The 20,000-nt window shown below is 44.1% G+C and overlaps 1 protein-coding gene and 1 long non-coding RNA gene across 9 annotated transcripts in view; both read right to left on the minus strand.

Annotated features, from left to right (window-relative positions):
- Positions 1 to 16,560, minus strand: part of PDE5A (phosphodiesterase 5A) — a 133,774-nt gene extending 117,214 nt beyond the window's left edge. For 2 of the 8 annotated variants that reach the window (XM_085882554.1, XM_085882553.1), the window contains exon 1: positions 780 to 3,469. In XM_085882554.1, coding sequence (XP_085738680.1) covers positions 780 to 1,075 — 296 coding nt within the window. In that variant the 5' untranslated portion in view covers positions 1,076 to 3,469. Of the gene's footprint in view, positions 1 to 779; positions 3,471 to 11,348; positions 11,496 to 16,266 lie in introns of those variants that run through there. The other 6 variants (XM_085882557.1, XM_085882556.1, XM_085882552.1 and 3 more) reach the window with 6 other exon arrangements.
- Positions 16,561 to 19,157: 2,597 nt separating this feature from the next.
- Positions 19,158 to 20,000, minus strand: part of LOC147026765 (uncharacterized) — a 4,013-nt gene continuing 3,170 nt past the window's right edge. The window contains exon 2 of the long non-coding RNA XR_015058497.1: positions 19,158 to 20,000. This exon is cut by the window's right edge and continues 421 nt beyond it. This is a non-coding gene — a long non-coding RNA (uncharacterized LOC147026765).

The following is a 20,000-nucleotide window of genomic DNA, read 5'->3' on the forward strand; positions in this document are numbered from 1 at the left end:
CCTCTCTAATCTGAATGTTTACAAACTTACTTGTGTCTGGAGGTCATCCAGTAAGAAAGAAAGAAAGAAAGAGAGAGAGAGAGAGAGAGAGAGAGAGAGAGAGAGAGAGAGAGAGAGAGAGAGAGAGAGAGAGAGAGAGAGAGAGAGAGAGAGAGAGAGAGAGAGAAAGAGAGAGAGAGAGAGAGAGAGAGAGAGAGAGAGAGAGAGAGAGAGAGAGAGAGAGAGAGAGAGAGAGAGAGAGAGAGAGAGAGAGAGAGAGAGAGAGAGAGAGAGAGAGAGAGAGAGAGAGAGAGAGAGAGAGAGAGAGAGAGAGAGAGAGAGAGAGAGAGAGAGAGAGAGAGAGAGAGAGAGAGAGAGAGAGAGAGAGAGAGAGAGAGAGAGAGAGAGAGAGAGAGAGAGAGAGAGAGAGAGAGAGAGAGAGAGAGAGAGAGAGAGAGAGAGAGAGAGAGAGAGAGAGAGAGAGATATTCCTCATTAAAGTCATTCTTTAATTGAATGGATTACTGGACGTAATTGAATTTGTCAAATTCTGGATTGTTGTGTCATTGCTGATGTCCCAATAGTTGTCCATTCGATGTTGGACTAAAATGGAGAGGTATTATATTGATCTTGAAGTTATTTTGATTTAAACGTGATAGGCTAATGAACTTTAAATTGATGCCATGTGCAGAAATACAGCGTAATTATGTTTACGAGAATGTTGCTTAATGGAGGAGCACTGGTTTGAGGTCATGAAGCTGTAACTTAAAACATCCACATGATCCATCATACAACTCTCACCTGCTGGCCTTTCGTGAGAAGTAGCTGCGAGAAAAGGCAGGATTATCATCGAGCCAGGCTTCAATGGTCTCGGGGTTCAGAATTTCTTTCGAACCAACAACCGAGTCACCTTTCCCCAAGACGACCCCTCGCGGTGTACTTGGATCCTCCACGGTGCAGCTGTCATAGACTGGCAGACTCTCCTCTTCATCTTTCCCCTCATCCTCCTTTTTTTCATTCTCCCCTTTCTCCTCCTCCCCCCCTTCCTTCATCTCCTTCAAGCGAGCAAAGATCGCAGAGCAGAGTTCGCCGCACATTGAGGCAGCATTGCACCAGGCAAATCTCAGCGTGTTCAGTAGAGACAATCAAGTGGAGCGTGTCGTCATCCAAACGGAGATCTCTTTGTCGAGACTCGAAACCGAGAGTGCTGGCACAGTGGTGATGGGTTATGGGGTTGGAAACCAGGTAACAAGGGATTAGAGGGCGGCTGGGGCAGGGGAGAGAGGGAGCAAGCGAATAAAAACAGGGCGGAGGCTTTATGAGAGCCCCTTGGGTAATGCAGCATTGTATCATGCCAGCAGTCGATGAAGGGGGATGAAGGCGGATAGAATGACAAGGACAAAGTTGAATTATATTACAAATATAGGAACTGCAAACAAAAGTTGTTCATGGATTGCAGGTGGTTTTTTTTATTTAATTCTATATTATTTTGCTTCACTGAACTCGTGCTCAAGGCTCATGGAGTCCGCATTCAAGAACTTGACAATCGAGGCAATTGCTGATGCTTTCTTTATCTGCAGAACATTGTTCTCACCCAAAGTGGCGACATGTTTGAATTTCGATTACTTCATTTTATTTGTGTGATGACATCATCACATAAACCATTTGGATTACATTATAAAAGTTTATGAGCCACATACATTGTCACTGTTCATTGAACTTTACAACTGGTGGAGGCTAACTCCAGCTTCTTTCATGTCAACTTGCAGCATATGACTTCCAATTCCCCCAGAGGACTGAACCAACCTTGTCAGATCACAAGGCATGAATATATTAATTCCCCTGTCCTCATGCTTTGCACAAACATAAAGCAGGCTCCGTTGTTTGATATCTTCTTATTATTATTATTCTTCTCCTTCTTCTGGCATATGGCAGCTTGGCTGCTGGGTAGCTATCATTTTGTTGGGGCATGACTATGACACCAGTGCACTGGTACTCATTTCACCAACCTCAGAAGGATGGCAGGCTGAATCAACCCCATCTGGTGTTAATTCAGCAGCCAACAGGGCTCAAACTCAGGACCCTAACATCCCAAGCCAGCCACCCTAACCACTAAGCCAACACCAGACTTCTTGTTGGATATAGGAGTCGGCAACAAAAGACGCCTTGTGGATGTTCAGCTTGTCATTGCGAAGTGGGAAGAGAGTTGTGTTTGGCATTGCCTGCAGGGCTACATGCATTCTCTGGATGGAAAACAATGTATTTCTTTAAAATGGAAAGCCCCTGCCTTGGACGTCTCTGCAAAAATAACGATAATAGCTAGATACCTTTATTTCACTGCGGTTTCACCTGATATGGAAGCTCACATCTTTGAGAAGTTACATCATTGACATGCCTCTTACTTGTGCAAGACCTCTGCCTTAGCGCCACACTTTTGATATCACCAAGATATGGTTTGAGCAATGCCTTCAGAAGTTTATCTCTAAATGAGAAATGCTGCTCTCAAGCTAATACAAGTTGACTTGAGCATTCTTCCACAATGTAGAGCATCTGACAGGAAATTATCAACACATCATCTGGCATAAAGCAGTCACAGACACAGATATTCTAACACCAGGTGGACATGGTTTGCGCGTCATCGATGAAACTTTGGACTTCAAGGTGACAGAAGGTGATTTGTTGCCAATGAAACATGTGGACCTGTAAGCGGATGAACCACAGGGAAGTCCAGAGGAAGATAAAGCTCCATGGACTTGTCAATGCGGAAGATGTGTTTTTTGGTTCTGATGAGTAACGCGGTTTATTGTCTGGTGCCGCGAGGGCCGCAAACATCAACTGCAGAACAATATTGAAACTTTAACTTTGTTGATTGAAATTTTAAAAACTTATATTATTCAGCCAATCCGATTTGCAAAAGATGTATAAATATGTCCAGGAAGATCACAATTCTTATAACTGCTTGTCAATCATGAGAAATAAAGAAAATAAAGTTGTGGTGTTACACCAGTATTATTTCAGGTTTCTTTTTCTTTTTCTTTGCAAGAGCAAAGCTCAGGGAAGAATAAGGGAGAACTGACAGTGGGACAAGCATCAAGGGAATGAACGAACAAGATAAGAGGAAATGGAGGAAGGGGGGGAAACACTGAAGATGGTCAAGGAAGGGAAGGTTAATTAGGATAATTAAGAACATGGTTCAGAATTGTGGATGTCAAGAGATGGTCGTGCACTGCTTGTTTGAAGCCCTGTAGGGAAGAGTAGTCCAAATCATTTAAACATGGACGTGAAAGTGTACGGAACGAACCACTTGCTGCAAGACCAGCTACTTCGATAAACAAAGCCAACAAAAAGCAAGTTGAGTTTATCATCTTAACTCACCGAAGAATTTCTGTTCGTCATATCAGTTCAGAAGTGAACATTAGTGTCGGTAGTGTTAAGTCCATCATTCATGATAAGTTATATAGATTTTATAATCAAAAGTCCAGGCCAAATTTTAGTGACCCTCTTATTGCAACGCATTTTTGCATTACATCCAAAAAGTGAAACACTCCAAAAATCGATAATATTGTTATGAAAATGAGAATTTTTACCACTGCCACCAAAGGTGGATGGAGGTTACGTATTCACCACTGTTTTCCCGTTTGTTTGTCTGTTTGTTGGAAGGATATCTCAAAACGTTGTCAACGGATTCAGACGAAACTTGGTGGACAGGTTGGGTGTGTGACAAGGACGAATCGATTAGATTTTGATGACTATCGGATCTGGATACTACAATTCTTTAAGTGATTCTTCACCATTGAGAGATATGGCCAAAAATGATATATAGCACGATATCTCAAAAAGTTATGGACAGATTATGCCAAAACTTGGTTGGTGAGTTTGATATAGGTGACAAGAAAAAGTCGATTCGATTTTGCTTTAGGTCCAAATACAGATTCAGCCCATCAGTGAGATAAAAAAAAAAAATGTAAACTGTTCAGCCTGGCAGAGGTATGCGCTCTACCGAGTGTCATTCTAGTTCTTTTTTGGTACGTTTTGATTTGATTCAGTGGAGTGGTTGATGAATGATGATGTAATTATTCTTGTTTATCAGACTTATAATTGATAAGTTGCACAATTATTAGTGTTGATATGGAGTTATTTAGTATTAGGAATGATAATTATATAAAGAGTAGAGAAACACGAACTATCTTACTATAATGCAGCTATCGTGAATGCATGCCTGGTGTTGGTTTAATGGTTAGGGTGGTGGGCTTGAGATCCTAGGATCCTGAGTTCAAATCCCACTCAGCTGTTGAATTAATACCAGGTTGGGTTGGCTCTGCCTGTCATCCTTCAGAAGTCAGAAAAATGAATGCCAGCTTGCTGGTATCCTGTGTCGGAGTGACGACCTGTCCAGGATTGTGCCCAATAGCCAAGGAGACTGCTGAGGCAGCACCAACGCTCTGCACAAAACATGGTCCCAATGGATGGATGGATCGTGAACGTGGCTATGTATGTATGTATGTAGCCAAAAGCGCCTTCTGGTGGCTCAGAAGTGGATGGGAAACTGAAGCAAGGATTAAAATGTAAAGACATACTGTATGTGCACACAGAATACTATAATTTGAAACTAATTAAATAATGTAACGATCACAGAACATGGGTATATGCACTCTTTGAGAAGAATAGTACTTAATTGCTCGTCTTAGATAGGCCCTTCATCTAGTATTAATAACACTGAACAACAAAAATTTTTTACTGGAGATGTGTAAAGTGATTTAGACTAATTTGGGTACGCTGATTTCAAAAATCATAACCATTTTGCTGTATCACGTCAGGATTTTCAGTAACAGAAATATTCCCATTGCCTAGAAGTCAGGATTTCAATGAAATTTACAAAAATTCATTTATTCATTTATTTCATCATGAATGCTTCAAAATTATAGAAATTACAGAAAAACTCCACTAGAATGTAATTAAAAATGCTTTAGGCATTTGGCTTTGCGTTTGTGCTGCTCTGTGTCAGTTTCACGATGCAGGAACCAGCAGAAATCGCCCATCATGTTCGGGTTGTGCCGCCCTTGGTAACGCGTCTCCATGAGTGAAATCTCTTGGTGGAATCGCTCGCCGTGCTCGTCCGAGACTGCTCCCAAGTTGTCAGGGAAGAAGTTCAGGTGCTGGTGTAGGAAATGGATTTTCAGGGACATCCTGGAGCCAAGTTTCCTGAAGGACTCCAGCAGCTGCTGCACTATTTCTTCATAGTTGTCCGCGCGCTCGTTCCCCAAGAAGTTGTCCGTCACAGCTTTGAAGCTCCTCCACGCTGCCAGCTCTTTGGGGTTTAGAGTTGTCGGAAAAGTTTCGTCCTTCATAATCTGTCGGATTTGCGGTCCAACAAAGACACCAGCCTTGATCTTGGCCTCCGACAAGGTGTTGCCAAACTTTTCCTTGAGGTATAAAAACCCACGCCCATTCAGATCCATTGCCCGTACAAAACTTTTCATCAAGCCGAGCTTTATGTGGAGTGGTGGAAGGAAAACCTTGGCTGGGTCGACAAGGGCGACATGCTTCACGTTGTGTCGACCAGGTACATGCTCTTTTCGCTCTTCCCAATCTTTCTTCGTCCAGTGATTCTTGTCGTCTCTGCTATCCCAGAGACAAAGGAAGCACATGTATTTCGTGTAGCCTGACTGCAGCCCTAACAACAGCGCCACCACTTTCAAGTCTCCGCAGATGTGCCAGTTGAAGTCATTGTACTTGATGGAATCAAGCAGCTGCCGCATAGTCTCATAGGTCTCTGTCATGCCGAACGCGTGAGCCAGTGGGACTGATGGTTTCTCGTTGCCATTGTGGAGCAAAACAGCCTTCAAGCTGTTCTTCCCCGAGTCGATGAAGAGGCGCCAGTCTGCAGGATCGTGGTCACACCCAAGTTCTTTCAACAGACCGTTGATGTCACTGCAGAATGTCATCGTGTCTTCCATCTCAAAGAACTCAGCCATGTCTCTGTGACGTGCTCTGAACAAGGATATCTTGGTGTTAGGTTCAAGTAGATTCCACTGCTGCAACCTTGATCCAAGCAGCTCTGCCTTCGCCTTTGACAGCGAGAGATCTCTTACAAGATCATTTAAGTCTCCCTGGTTCAGAAGGTGTGATTCTTGAGTGTCGGGTTCAAAAGGTTCATCATCACCATCCTCTTCACCACTGCTTACAGCTATGTTCTGATCAGCTGGAGGTGTTGGAACGGGGTTCTCGTCATCATGAGGCACAGGTTTACGAGCAGAGACGCAGTCAGCGTACTTGATGTGACCTTTATTCTTCTTGTTGAAGCCGGCGATGCTTGTGCAACAGAAATAACAATCATGATGATTCTGCGGCTCACGCCATATCATGGGCACCGCAAATGGCATGCTCGCGCGCTTGCCCACCAACCACTGAGTCAAGGTTGTGTGACAGCTTGTGCAGCAGATGTGTGGTGCCCAGCTCTGTTCTTGGTCCCCCACCTTACACCCGAAGTAGTGAAAGTAGGCGGCCTTCATTTTCACTGCTGTAGATATACTTCGCTGTTGATCTTTTTTGGTATACCGACCACAGACATAACAGAAGTTGTCAGGATGATTGGTACAGGAACGCCTACTCATCTTTATCTGAAAGAAAGAAATATAACACAAGTTAACAACAATTGTACGAAATAGACATGTTAAAGACGTATGTAAATTTCATTGAAATCCTGACTTCTATGCAATGGGAATATTTCTGTTCCTGAAAATCCTGACGTGATACAGCGAAACGGTTATGATTTTTGAAATCAGCGTACCCAAATTAGTCTTAATCACTTTACACATCTCCAGTAAAAAAAATTTTTTGAAATTTGTTGTTCAGTGTAATCAGTCATGCCCCCCAGAGTGTACAACTTTTGCAAAAGTAGTTGCTGGAATGAAGCACTATGTGCCTATCGATTCCACTCGTGAAGTTAGGTGATCGACCAAAGTTTGAAAATTTTCCCGCCTTTTTTGACCACGGGCCACCATTTTGAAATTTCAGGAAAAATCCATATTTTTGGAAATAATATTGATTTTTGAATTTTTTTTTAATCTGTGTTTAGAAGGCCGAATGCACTTCAGTAGGCACCAGTATGATAGTAAGTACCCATAAATATTATTCACAACTTGTCCCAACATTTTGAGAAGGGGTTGCCATTTTGGAATTTCACTGAAAATCCAATATTTTGACAATTATTGCACGGCATATTGTTAGGCATTTACAGAATATCAGTAGTAGCATTTTCATAAAGACATTATTAATGACAAATGAGAGCATGATCAACTAATGAGAACAACCAAATATGTTTTAAGCAACATGGTTTTCATATATGACAACATAACAATCTAGCAAACAAGCAACCACACAAGATATCTTAGAGAGAACATAGAGTTTGTTTTGTATAGTATGGGTAAAGCTTCCTGTGCTCTTCCACGCACTGTAGCAATGCTTGACGTTGTTTCTCATCATTGCACATATGAATAAAGTCAGCACAAGCTTAATTCCTCCTTCAGCTAGATCATTTATGACACGCAAAGAATTAGCACTTTCGCAAAATTTCCTGCAACTATCGAACTTGTCCCACATAGCCACAGGTGTCTGCAGCCACTCCTGATCATCGTCTATTCCTAGGAGGTCAAACATCAGCCAGGATTCTTGGCTAATGAAAGACCTTTGCATTGACATATCATCAGTTGAATTAAATTCCACGTGGGGAAGTTGTGGCTTGCCAGAGTCGAACTTCTCAGGCAGTTCTGTATCAAATAACACTTGTCCCATCAACTCTCTCTCTCTGTGTTCGGGACACCGTTATCAGCAAGGGACAACACAACTAACTGAGGTGTTAAGTACCAAGTATGGTGATTGCACGACAAGATACAAGCATCGACTACACCACTGTCGTAATGTTTGTACAGGAACATGTCAGCCATGAACTTGAGATCGTGTCGTGCCGCAGATGTGCTAAGTGGACTCTGTAGGAATGCTTTAGCATAGAACAGACCGACGAACTTGGCTACTCTGTTTAAATACACTTGTTGAACATCCGATATCTTGAACTGGTCTTGGAGCAAAGCTAATTTGAGAAAATAGATGGCTTTCGCCATCCACCTGGCGTGGTGGTCACTGCTAATTATTTGCGTGTCGCAAATGATCTAGCTGAAAGAGGAATTAAGCTAGTGTCTGACTTTATTTATATGTGCAATGATGAGAAACAACGTCAAGCATTGCTACAGTGTGTGGAAGAGCACAGGAAGCTTTACCCAGACTATACAAAACAAACGCTATGTTCTCTATAAGATATCTGTGTGGTTGCTTGTTTGCTAGATTGTTATGTTGTCATATATGAAAACCATGTCGCTTAAAACATATTTGGTTGTTCTCATAATTAATTGATCATACTCTCATTTGTCATTAATAATGTCTTTATGAAAATGCTACTACTGATATTCTGTAAATGCCTAACAATGTGCCGTGCAATAATTGCCAAAATATTGGATTTTCAGTGAAATTCCAAAATGGCAACCCCTTCTCAAAATGTTGGGACAAGTTGTGAATAATATTTACGGGTACTTACTATCATACTGGTGCCTACTGAAGTGCATTCGGCCATTTAAACACAGGGAAGTATATTTTTAAAAATATTCAAAAATCAATATTATTTCCAAAAATATGGATTTTTTCCTGAAATTTCAAAATGTCGGCCTGCGGTCAAAAAAGGTGAGAAAATTTTCAAACTTCGGTCGATCACCTAACTTCACTATTGGAATCGATAGGCACATAGTGCTTCATTCCAACACTACTTTTGCAAAAGTGGTACACCCTAATGCCCCCCCCCCCCCGAGAAGCTTGGGCTTTGGAAGCAACTAGACCACCCGTGAACCTGTTGGGTTCCCCTTGTGACAGCGGTTGATGAAAAAAATCATTTCAAGAAAAAAAAAAAGATAGCTCCAGCGAACTATACCGCCGAGGTTGTTTGCATTGATCAAATACTCCCGAAGAGTACTTGACTGAACCGGGAATTGATTTTTAAAAATAATTTTCGTTGCCCGATTTGAACGAAACTTGATACTGCACACCGCAGGTGTATGGTGAGTAAGGTGGCCCTAAAATGTTTGCGCTATCCTGTACCATTTTGGCTGTATTTCGGGAACATACATACACACAAGAGGGGAGTTTTAGTAATATACAGATAGATGAATCGTCATATGATTGTTTGCTCAGATGGACTATAAACATAAAAGGCAAGACTTAAAACTGTGTGAGGAAGAGACGTGGCAGACAGAGGTCGACAATGCCAGAGCACCAGAGAAAACAGATCGAGGAAAAGACCCTGGTGATGTTTCTTCACTGGGATTCCTTTGTTCTGGTCGGGAGATCCCCCTTTCAACATGAGTCTGAGTCTGAACAAAGGTTGATTCAGATAACTTTGGTGCTCCACTCTAAATGAATTTTTGAAGCTTTTATTTAAGACTAACAAATATCACCCGTCACTTTGCTGAGGGTAATACTAAAGGGGGGAGGGAGAAAAAGAGGGGAGAAGAGGGAGAGGGGAGTGGGGGAGAGTGAGAGAAGGGTGGGGGAGAGGGAGAGGGAGCGGGGAAGAGTGAGGGAAAGGAAAGCAGACGTGTGGTGGAATGTTAATTATTATGATTCATACTGTCTCATCAAAATTATTCTGCATTGAATAACAGTGAAGATGGAAACAAAATAATGTTTGAAATCCATTTTCTACCGGTCATGCTTTTAACATGGCCTGGAGACAGAGAGAGACAGAGACAGAGACAGAGACAGAGACAGAGACAGAGACAGAGACAGAGACAGAGACAGAGACAGAGACAGAGACAGAGACAGAGAGAGAGAGAGAGACAGAGAGAGAGAGAGAGAGAGAGAGAGAGAGAGAGAGAGAGAGAGAGAGAGAGAGAGAGAGAGAGAGAGAGAGAGAGAGAGAGAGAGAGAGAGAGAGAGAGAGAGAGAGGAGGGTACTGCACTGTATTGGGAGGGGGTAGAACAAGGATGGGAGACAGAGAGATGTGGGTAATGTAGTAAGCAAAAAGAATATGTTATGCTTAATGAACAACACACACACACACACACACACACACACACACACACACACACACACACACACACACACACACACACACACACACACACACACACACACACACGCACGCACGCACGCACGCACGCACGCACACACACGCACGGCCGACACCCGGCAATTTTTCGGGTTGTGGCAGGTTGGAGTCAGTGTGATTATCAACTACAGTACTTAATGTATACAACCCAGAAACCTTGAGTAGCTTTCACCGAAAAACAACGTTGCATTTATATTGACGTTTTAGGGATATGTTCACAAACATTATTCTTTATAAACAGCTACGTGTGAGGAGTGGAAAAAATTTCCCTCGGTAATTTAGAAAAAAATGTTAATGCGGCAAATGACTTGGAAATCAGGTGTTATTTGCGTGAACCACTCACGCAAGATGACGGACCATGAACCTCTCGCACAGGTGATGGAGCAGAAACCACTCGCACAGGTGATGGAGCAAGAACCACTCACGCAAGATGATGGGTCATGAACCTCTCGCCCAGGGTGACGGAGCAGAAACCACTCGCGCAGGGGACGGAGCACAAACCACTCGTGCAGGTGATGGAGCAGAAACCACTCGCACAGGTGATAGAGCACAAACCACTCGTGCAGGTGATGGAGCACGAACCACTCATGCAAGATGACAGACCATGAACCTCTCGTGCAGGATGATGGAGCACAAACCACTCGCGCAGGGTGACAGAGTACAAACCACTCGCGCAGGTGATGGAGCACAAACCACTTGCACAGGTGATGGAGCACAAACGACTCACGCAAGATGACGGACCATGAACCTCTCGTGCAGGTGATGGAGCAGAAACCACTCGCGCAGGTGATGGAGCACGAACCACTCACGCAAGATAACGGACCATGAACCTCTCGCACAGGGTGACGGAGCACAAACCACTCGCGCAGGTAATGGAGCAGGAACCACTCATGTAGGGTGACGGAGCACAAACCACTCGCGCAGGGTGATGGAGCACAAACCACTCACACAGGTGATGGAGCAGGAACCACTCGCACAGGGTGAGGGAGCACAAACCACTCGCACAGTTGATGGAGCACAAACCACTCACGCGGGTGATGGAGCAGGAACCACTCGTGTTGGGTGACGGAGCACAAACCACTCACGCAGGTGATGGAGCACAAACCACTTACGCAAGTGATGGACCACAAACCATTCGCGCAAGATGACGGACCATGAACCTCTCGCACAGGGTGACGGAGCACGAACCACTCGCGTAGGGTGACGGAGCACAAACCACTCGCGCAGGTGATGGAGCAGGAACCACTCATGTAGGGTGACGGAGCACAAACCACTCGTGTAGGGTGATGGAGCAGAAACCAGTCGCGCAGGGTGACAGAGCACGAACCACTCGTGTAGGGTGACGGAGCACGCACCATTTGCTCTGAATGACATGGCGGGCAAAAGTGGCCGCAGTGAGTGAACGATTCGCTCAGAAGGACATAGTGTGGTACTGCTATTGAGTGGCTTAAGCACTCATGCAAGCACTCCAATTAAATAGTTGATAAGGAACGGTTGGCCAAGCTGTAGCTGCATACCAAGTGGGATCTCATTAACTTTAAATGCGGTCTTCACCGCGCACGCAGCAATTAATGAAATAAAACGAATTCGTTTAAATAATGATTTTATCCACAAAAGAGTTGCAGTTTAATGCAGAACAACTCTGGAGACAATGCAAAGTTGAATTGCCTGTGAAATAAACGTTGCAGATAATCCGCCATCTTGCCTGCTCATCTGTGCAAGCGTCCCGTGGTACATCGGTTTGGGGTCCGTGCAAATGTTTTCACTGTTTTTTTAAACGTCAGTTTTTTCACCAGATTTCCTTTACTTCCCTGTGGAACACCTCGCGAAACCTCCGAAAATATAGTCATAGATCTGGCAGATGCTATGGATGGGCAGTCCCTCTGGGGGACAGGGCACGAGGACTAGCAGTGAATGCATCGAATCATATAACTCAATGAAGCTGGTTAATTTTGGCACGTTTCTAAATTTTTGCTTCACTCAATATTACACTTGGCAACAAAAAAAAATCCGTTTCGTCTGCTACTAAGGGAAGTACAGGTGTTCTTGGCTACATCTGGGCCGTTAATTTCAAATCTGTCGTCAGAATTTAGCCAGCACGTCAGGTTTTCAAAATACGTATATGTATTAATGATACCCAGCATGCTATATTAGATACTTTATTGTTGCAGATTACCACATTGTAACATCTAATATCAGTGCTTGGTAATTACATTCACATCATATTTAGATAACAATGATTGATCTCCATGTGTAATGTGTAGTATACAAACCAAGAACATAAACAAGTTGCAGAAAAAGAAGTTAATAAAACATTGGAAATGGTAATCTTTGGAAGGGTGTAAACTTGACACAGAAATCCACCCCATTGTGAGTGATTCAGAAACTAGCCGGGAGGCGACGATGGTTGGCGGGCATTATTGAACAATGCCACGATAGGTACAATTGAGTTAGTGGAAGCTTTTGAGGAAGCCCTACCATAAAAACCTATCTCTTCCATCAAAATTGACCAAATCAAATCGGATTTTTTTATATGTTGTACTTATGGACATTACGCACAGCTTCTAGGAAATGAAATTGCGAGAAAAAAAAAAATCGAGAAAAAAATTAAAATAAATAAAAAGTTCAAGTGGGTGTGGCTCCTCCCACAAGGGGCGTGGGACGCCCCTCATACAAAAAGACACAACTAGACCATGATATCTAGCTTGTGTCCGAGTTTCATCAAGATCGCATCAAACGTCATGGAGCTATGTTCTGGAGAGAGTCACAAACAGACAGACAGACAGACACACAGACACAACCAAAATAGTGATCACTGCTGGCGCCCGCGAACCAACAACACTTAAATTTACACTCTTCCTTTCAATATAGTCAGCGTAGGCACTGTTCAGACGTGTTCAGAAGTGTGTGAGACACTTGCTCTTATGCTTGTGTGTGGCATTGGTCTCCCGTTGTAGGAACCAGCAGTAATCACCCATCATGTTTCGGTTGAACCAGACTTGATACTTGGTTTCCATGACCGAAATGTCTTGGTGGAACCTTTCACTATGCTCATCGCTTACCTTACCCAGATTAGGTGGGAAGAAATCAAGATGAGAATGCAAGAAGTGCATTTTAAGACACGTCCTGCAGCCCATTCGCTGATAGGACTTTAGCATGTTGTCCACTAATTCTGCATACTGTTCAGCTCTATGGTTCCCAAGAAAGTTCTGCACAACCAACACAAATGCTTCCCATGCTGCAAACTCAAATGAGTTCAGTTTATTTTTGAACTCGGGATCACACATCAGTTCTCAGATCTGGGGCTTGATCAGCTTGGTCAGTTTTCATCAATTTAAAAAAATGTAAAGTGCATTATAAAGCTCTTTTATGAGAAATAATATTGAACAATAGTTGTATTGCTATAATTGAAACCAAAACGTACAAAAAAATAATAATTTATGATCACTCAAAATCACCCACCAGGGCAAGCTACTGTAATAGAACCAAATGTATTACTCAAAATTCTGACTTCAGATTCAGAATCAGCATACTCGAGTTAGTCGAGAACATATGCTTCCACCCCAGTAGCGGAATCTTTGTGTCCAGTGTAATTCTCCAAACAGTAGCAAAAGGAAAGTTTAATGCTTTAGAAATTTCACATTTTATTGTGTATCTATGGAGGAGGAGGGAACATAGCCTTGCTTACTTAAAGTAAATGGGTATATTGGCTTATTATAAGACTCATTATTTCTTTAAATCATCAAATTTCACTCCAGATTTCAACACTTATTTAATCCATGTGATCCGATCCTCAAAAGCGAAATAATATTTCGATGATATACTTTAATTAGTCTGTGAGAGTAGAGTGTGGAAAATCGTATCATATAATGCATGAAATAACTCCAAGCTCCAAACTTGTAAACTATATAGGACTTACAAAAGCGATGTATACAGCAATTCGTAGCTATATGATGAACAGGCATTCGATAATATAATTTGAGAGAGGAAAGTGAAAAAAGAACTTTAGAGTCAATAAATCGTTGCGGCCTGTTCCAAGTCTGGGCATGGTTGTGTAGGCCAAAACATGGCGGCTTCAGGCCCCAGTAAGGTTACCCAGAAAAAGCCATAAAGGCTTCAGAAAGTGAGGTGGCCAAGGATTTCCTGATGAAGGATATAGCTAAATAAGGCCGTTAATTATCTTCAAAAGGGGTGTTTTAATTAACCCAAACACCCAATTTTCACTCTTGCACTTCCTTGGGGTTTTCTTAGTTTGCATGCAAAATTTCAGGCTGTTAGGTTTTATAGTTTTTGGAGGTATGGAGGAGATACGGAGACACACTTACACACTGACACACACATTGACATTTATTAGTATAGAATAATAGATATGCAGTATACAGACAGTACATTATTATTAAGTCAACATATTACCTTTCCATCACATCATACATTCATTTGAGTATTTTGCAGTTAATTATAATTGGTTCGGGGGCGCCAGCAGTGACCACTATTTTCGTTGTGTCTGTGCATCTGTTGGGTCGTCGATCGATCTACCCTTTTTGTCAGGTTTTCCGTCGTTATGTCTGTCTGTCTGTCTGTCTGTCTGTCTGTCTGTCTGTCTGTCTGTTTGTCTGTCCAGGCCAGTAATCTGTTAATCGTAGGTTGATTTTGATGAAACTCTGGTGGTAGGTTCATACCATGACCTAGTTGTGCGCGTTTGAGAAACGTTTCTATGGACCCTCGGTTGCCTAGCAACGGACCTTTGAAATTTTCAAAAAAAAATCAAAAAAAATAAAAATATCAAATTCAAAAATCAAACTATGATCGTTTGTGGGAAACACATTCAGCCTCCTTGACAAAAAAAATTCAGCCCGCTCCCATGAAAACTGTCGGAGAAGATAGACTTTGAATGAACCCTGGGCGAAAACAATAAAAAAAAACGAAGTTCGTTCTATCTCAGAGACTACGAGTCAGACATATGTGAAACTGGTATGGTAGGTTCATGGTATGTCCTAGTTATATGTGAGAAAGAACCGTTGCTATGGACGCTTTTGTTGGCTAGTAACGGCTGAAAAACGACTAAATTCGACTTGATCGACTACCCATGTCCGCCTATCGGCTTGTCTGTCTGTTTGTGACTCTCTCCAGAGCATAGCTCCATGACGTTTGATGCGATCTTGATGAAACTGGGACACAAGCTAGATATCATGGTGTATTTGTGTGTTTTTGTATGAGGGGCGTCCCACGCCCCTTGTGGGCGGAGCCACGCCCACTTGAACTTTTTATATTCATTTTTTCTTGCAATTTCATTTCCTATAAGCTGTGCGTAATGTCCATAAGTACAGGGTTTGAATATTTATTTTATTTATTTATTTTTTTTTACGGGCACGTACTAGTATAAAAAAATCTGATTTAATTTGGTCAATTTTGACGGAAGAGATAGGTTTTTACGGTAGGGCTTCCTCAAAAGCTTCCACTAACTCAATTGTACCTATCGTGGCATTGTTCAATAATGCCAGTGAACCATCGTCGCCTCCTGGCTTGTTAAAAGTAAAGTTGTTCATTGATTATTTTTGCAAAAGGGTTGCAGATAACATGGGCATTATTCAGGCCTCGGTCACATTTGCCACGGCGGCCGTGGGGTCTCCAAAATCTGCGGCCACTAGCAATTATACGGCGGCCGCAGTATTTCCACGGTCACACAATGTAGCAGTCACATATGTTTTTATTTTTCGGGTAGCCGCACGGGGTATTTAGAAATTGTGGAGACCGAAAACGTGGGGGTGCCGTACGGTCTTTGATTTGATGTCGCACGGTGACCTTAGGGCGTCCCTGCGGCGGCCATAGAATTATCAAGGCAGACGCAAGGTGACCGCAGGGGGGCCCCAAGGCGAACGTGCGGCCAGACGGACGGTAACGAATGGGTATATATACCAGTTCTCTTTTTTACTGAAATAAAAATATAACAGTATATATAACTGAATATACTGAAACTATAATATACCGTGGTGCCCCCAGAATTCGAACGCCCCATTGTTTGAACAAATTGGAATCCGAACAATTTTTTCGAGAAAATTTTGCCCTAAAAACCTAATACATTTTAAAAACCGAACACAACGTGGCGTTCATGTTTGTTCACGCGTCTCCCCCACCTGTTCGAGCCGCATCTTCGCGCTTTGTTCATTCAGTTCGTCGGTGGAAGTCCTCGTGAAAGCATCTCTCGTGTGTCGATCGATACTTTAGGCCTCAGTCACATTTGCTCTACGGCGAGGATATGGCGGCCGTACGCCCTCTGAATTGCCAGAAACGTGCTGCGGCCGCAGAGAAACTGAGATGGCCTCAGGGTGGCCCTGCGCCGTATGGCTATATTTTACAGGCCGTAAGGTCGCCGTGGAATTATAACGCGGAGTTATAACTATTTTCATTTCTGCGTTCGCCGTAGAAATTCGACAAGCCGAAACAAAAGAACTGGTAAAAAAAAATTAAAAAATTAAAAATTAACCCATTCGTTACCGTCCGTCTGGCCGCATGTTCGGCTTTGGGTCCCCCTGCGGTCGCCTTGAAAATTCGATGGCTGCTGCAGGAATGCCCAAAGGTCACCGTGCGACATCAAATCAAAGACCGTACGGCACCCCCACGTTTTCGGTCTCCACAATTTATAAATACCCCGTGCGTCTACCCGAAAAATAAAAACATATGTGACTGCTACATTGTGTGACCGTGGAAATACTAAGGCCGCTTTATAATTGCTAGTGCCCGTACATTTTGTAGACCCTCCGGCCGCCGAGTCAAATGTGACTTAGGCCTTACCTCGTGTTTTCACCTTCATTTGTGATGTTTGTTTTTTAATCATCTTGTGTTTTAATTAATAACAAAAAAGCAATCCGATCACGTGGTGTGACAGACTGTCGGGCAAGGATTGAATTTCACAGCAAAACCGGTTGTAATTTGGAATATCCATGATTACGTCAGCCCAATGCGTTTGATGAAAGTGATTGTGGTTCTGCGGGCATCTTGTTTGATGAGGTGCCCTGGGGGCAGCGCTCTCGCAGAGTGCGCGAGCGATCGGAACCCAGGACGGAGCTCGAGCCTGTGTGGACCTTTGGATGTGATGATTGTACCAGTTTACATACAATACACCGCACTGAAGGTCATTTGCTCATCTTATTTTATCTTAAACATGGGAAATTTCAGTTTTAAGTGGCTTGAAAGTGGGTTTTCTTTGGGTCCACGAACGGATTAATTCACTCCATTATTTCTTATTGGGAAAATATTTTTTGAATCCGAACTTTTTGCAATCCAAACAGCCTCCTGGAGTCCTGGAACGAATTAAATTGGGATTCTGGGGGCACCACTGTATAGGCAAACACCTATACTCCGATCTCTAGCGGTAGCGCACGGTCGACGCAGACTGCCACGGAGGCCGTACGTAGGTGCACGGCGGGCGTAGGGGAACCGTGCGTCGACCCTGCATTGCCCGCAGGTAGTCACACAGACCGCAAGGCCACCGTACGGCGACCGTGGAAATAGTGCGGCCGCCGTAATTTTTGGGGGTTGGGAAAATTCATTTTTCATTGAGAAGAGCGGCAGCCGTATGAATAACGCAAGCCCACCATACGCCCTACGTACGGTCGACGTGGAACACATCTAGGTCACAGCTTGGCTTGACGAATTGCTACGGCGAACGTAGAAATGAAAAAAAGTTATAACTCCGCGCTATAATTCCACGGCGCCCCTACAGCCTGTAAAATATAGCCAAACGGCGAAGGGCCTCCCTAAGGCCACCTCAGTTTCTCTGTGGCCGCCGCACATTTCTGTCAATTCAGAGGGCGTACGGCCGCCGTATCTTCGCCATAGAGCAAATGTGACCTCGGCCTCATTGCAATGTCTTGGCACCTGCGTTTTTTCTCTGTGCACAATTTCTAATGAAGGTGGAGTAATCTGTGGCAGTACCTCAAGCATTTTCAGAAAACAAAATAAATTAGAATGGCACTTGGTAGAGCGCATACCTCCGCCACGTCATGCCTGATCCACGAGAACATATCCGGCCCAATAGATTTTTGAAACATCATGCAATACAGCACTGTATCGTTTTTGGTCCTATCTCTCAATGGTGAAGAATAACTTTAGAAATTATATAATCCTCGTATCTAGATCTGGATTGGATCTTCACCAAAATGGAATCAATTCGTCGTGGTCACACACCCAACCTGTCTACCAAGTTTCATCCAAATCCGTCCACAACTTTTTGAGATATCGTGCTATATATTAGTTTTGCCCCATATCTGAATGGTGAAGAACCACTTAAAAAATTATCAGATGCGGATCCGGATTCGGATCTTCACCAAAATCTAATCACTTCATCCTCGTCACACACCAAACCTGCCCACAAAATTTCATCCGGATCCGTCCACAACTTTTTGATATATCCTGCACACAGACAAACGAACAAATGAAAAATCTCTCGTAGAGTGACAACTTTGACAAAACAGTACAAAGTGGAGTGGCACTCGGGTGAGCGTATACCTCTGCCAGGTGGAACAGTTTACGTTTTGTATCCCATTGATGGGCTGGATCCGAACCAAAAATTCCATCCGCTTGTTCTTGTCATATTGTTGCGAATTCGCGCCCGCCGGCGTGCGAGCGGCCACGTAACTCGAATCGCGGCACGTCGCCCACCGGACGGACAATTCTGTCGTGACCCTCTCGGACTAACGCCGGGAACTAGTCACGGGTGGGCCTTTCGGCCTCACCACGATCGTACCAATCGGCCCCCCGCGTAGGATAGGGTTGTTCGCCAAATTCGACCTACCTAAGTACCCACACGGAGGGTAGACCGGGCGATCGCACCTCGCCGCAGGTCGACTCCGGACACGGCCCACTTAAGCGACCCGTTCCGTACTATCGGGATAACCGAGCAGTGTTATCGTCGACCTCGACGGTTCTGATTAATTATCGGGCGTATTAAGCCCACTACCAACCCTTTACGCGAAGCAAGATGGAGATTCAATTAAAGAAAAGACGAAGCAAAACGGGAAAACAGTTCAACATGAGGCACATTTATTCCGCGGCACACGGAAAGCACACATATACAATTACAACAATTATGCACCAAAAGCAATTGCAACAAAAGAAACACAACAATGCAGAGATACTACCGACTACGCGAGCACACGGCAACACTGACACAGTTTTACTTTACAGACGACGCCGACAACACATATACTCAAAAGCAAAAGAAAAGGGCCACCCTCAACGACAAGGGGACAGACGGGGCCTGTGGGCCGCGAGACCGGGTGGGGCCTACCCGTGTCTTGTGATGAGCCGCAAATGTGGCGGCGGTGCCCCGACTCCGCGCTCCTTCGCGGGTTTCGTTGGCACTGCTTGGAGTGGGGTGGGAACGGGGCCCCCTTTTCGCACTATTTCAGTGCGGGGGGGAAAAAGGGGGGAATTGTTGATGCTCTGGGGAAAGAGGATAGCTGGCTTGCTTGGGTCCCGCAACGAGCGACTCCACTGCGACCTCGACCGCGCTCCCGGCTTCCCCTCTCTGCAGCAACCCGACAGACTCTGAACCCCGACAGACTGACTCTCCTCCAGACCCGACACTCTTCCGCTGCCACACTTCTCCAACTCGCCTTGACTCTTCTCGAACTCCCTTGACCGAAAAACTCTCCCGCTGCCACACTTCTCCAACTCGCCCGAGCCCAAAACTGACTGAATTCGCCCCGCGCTCGGCACTTTATAGTGGTGTAGGAGATCCCATATGCAAATTTCTGGATCAGAACGAGCTCGGGGGAGGAGCCACGCTCGCCCATTGGACGGAGAAAAAGGGGCATGAATCTCCCCTGACCCTCGAATTTGCATATATCGATTCTACTCCGACGCG

Source organism: Eptatretus burgeri, chromosome 5, assembly GCF_056783735.1.
Source record: "Eptatretus burgeri isolate ZD-2024b chromosome 5, Ebu_testis_v1, whole genome shotgun sequence".
Taxonomy (NCBI): Eukaryota; Metazoa; Chordata; class Myxini; order Myxiniformes; family Myxinidae; genus Eptatretus; species Eptatretus burgeri.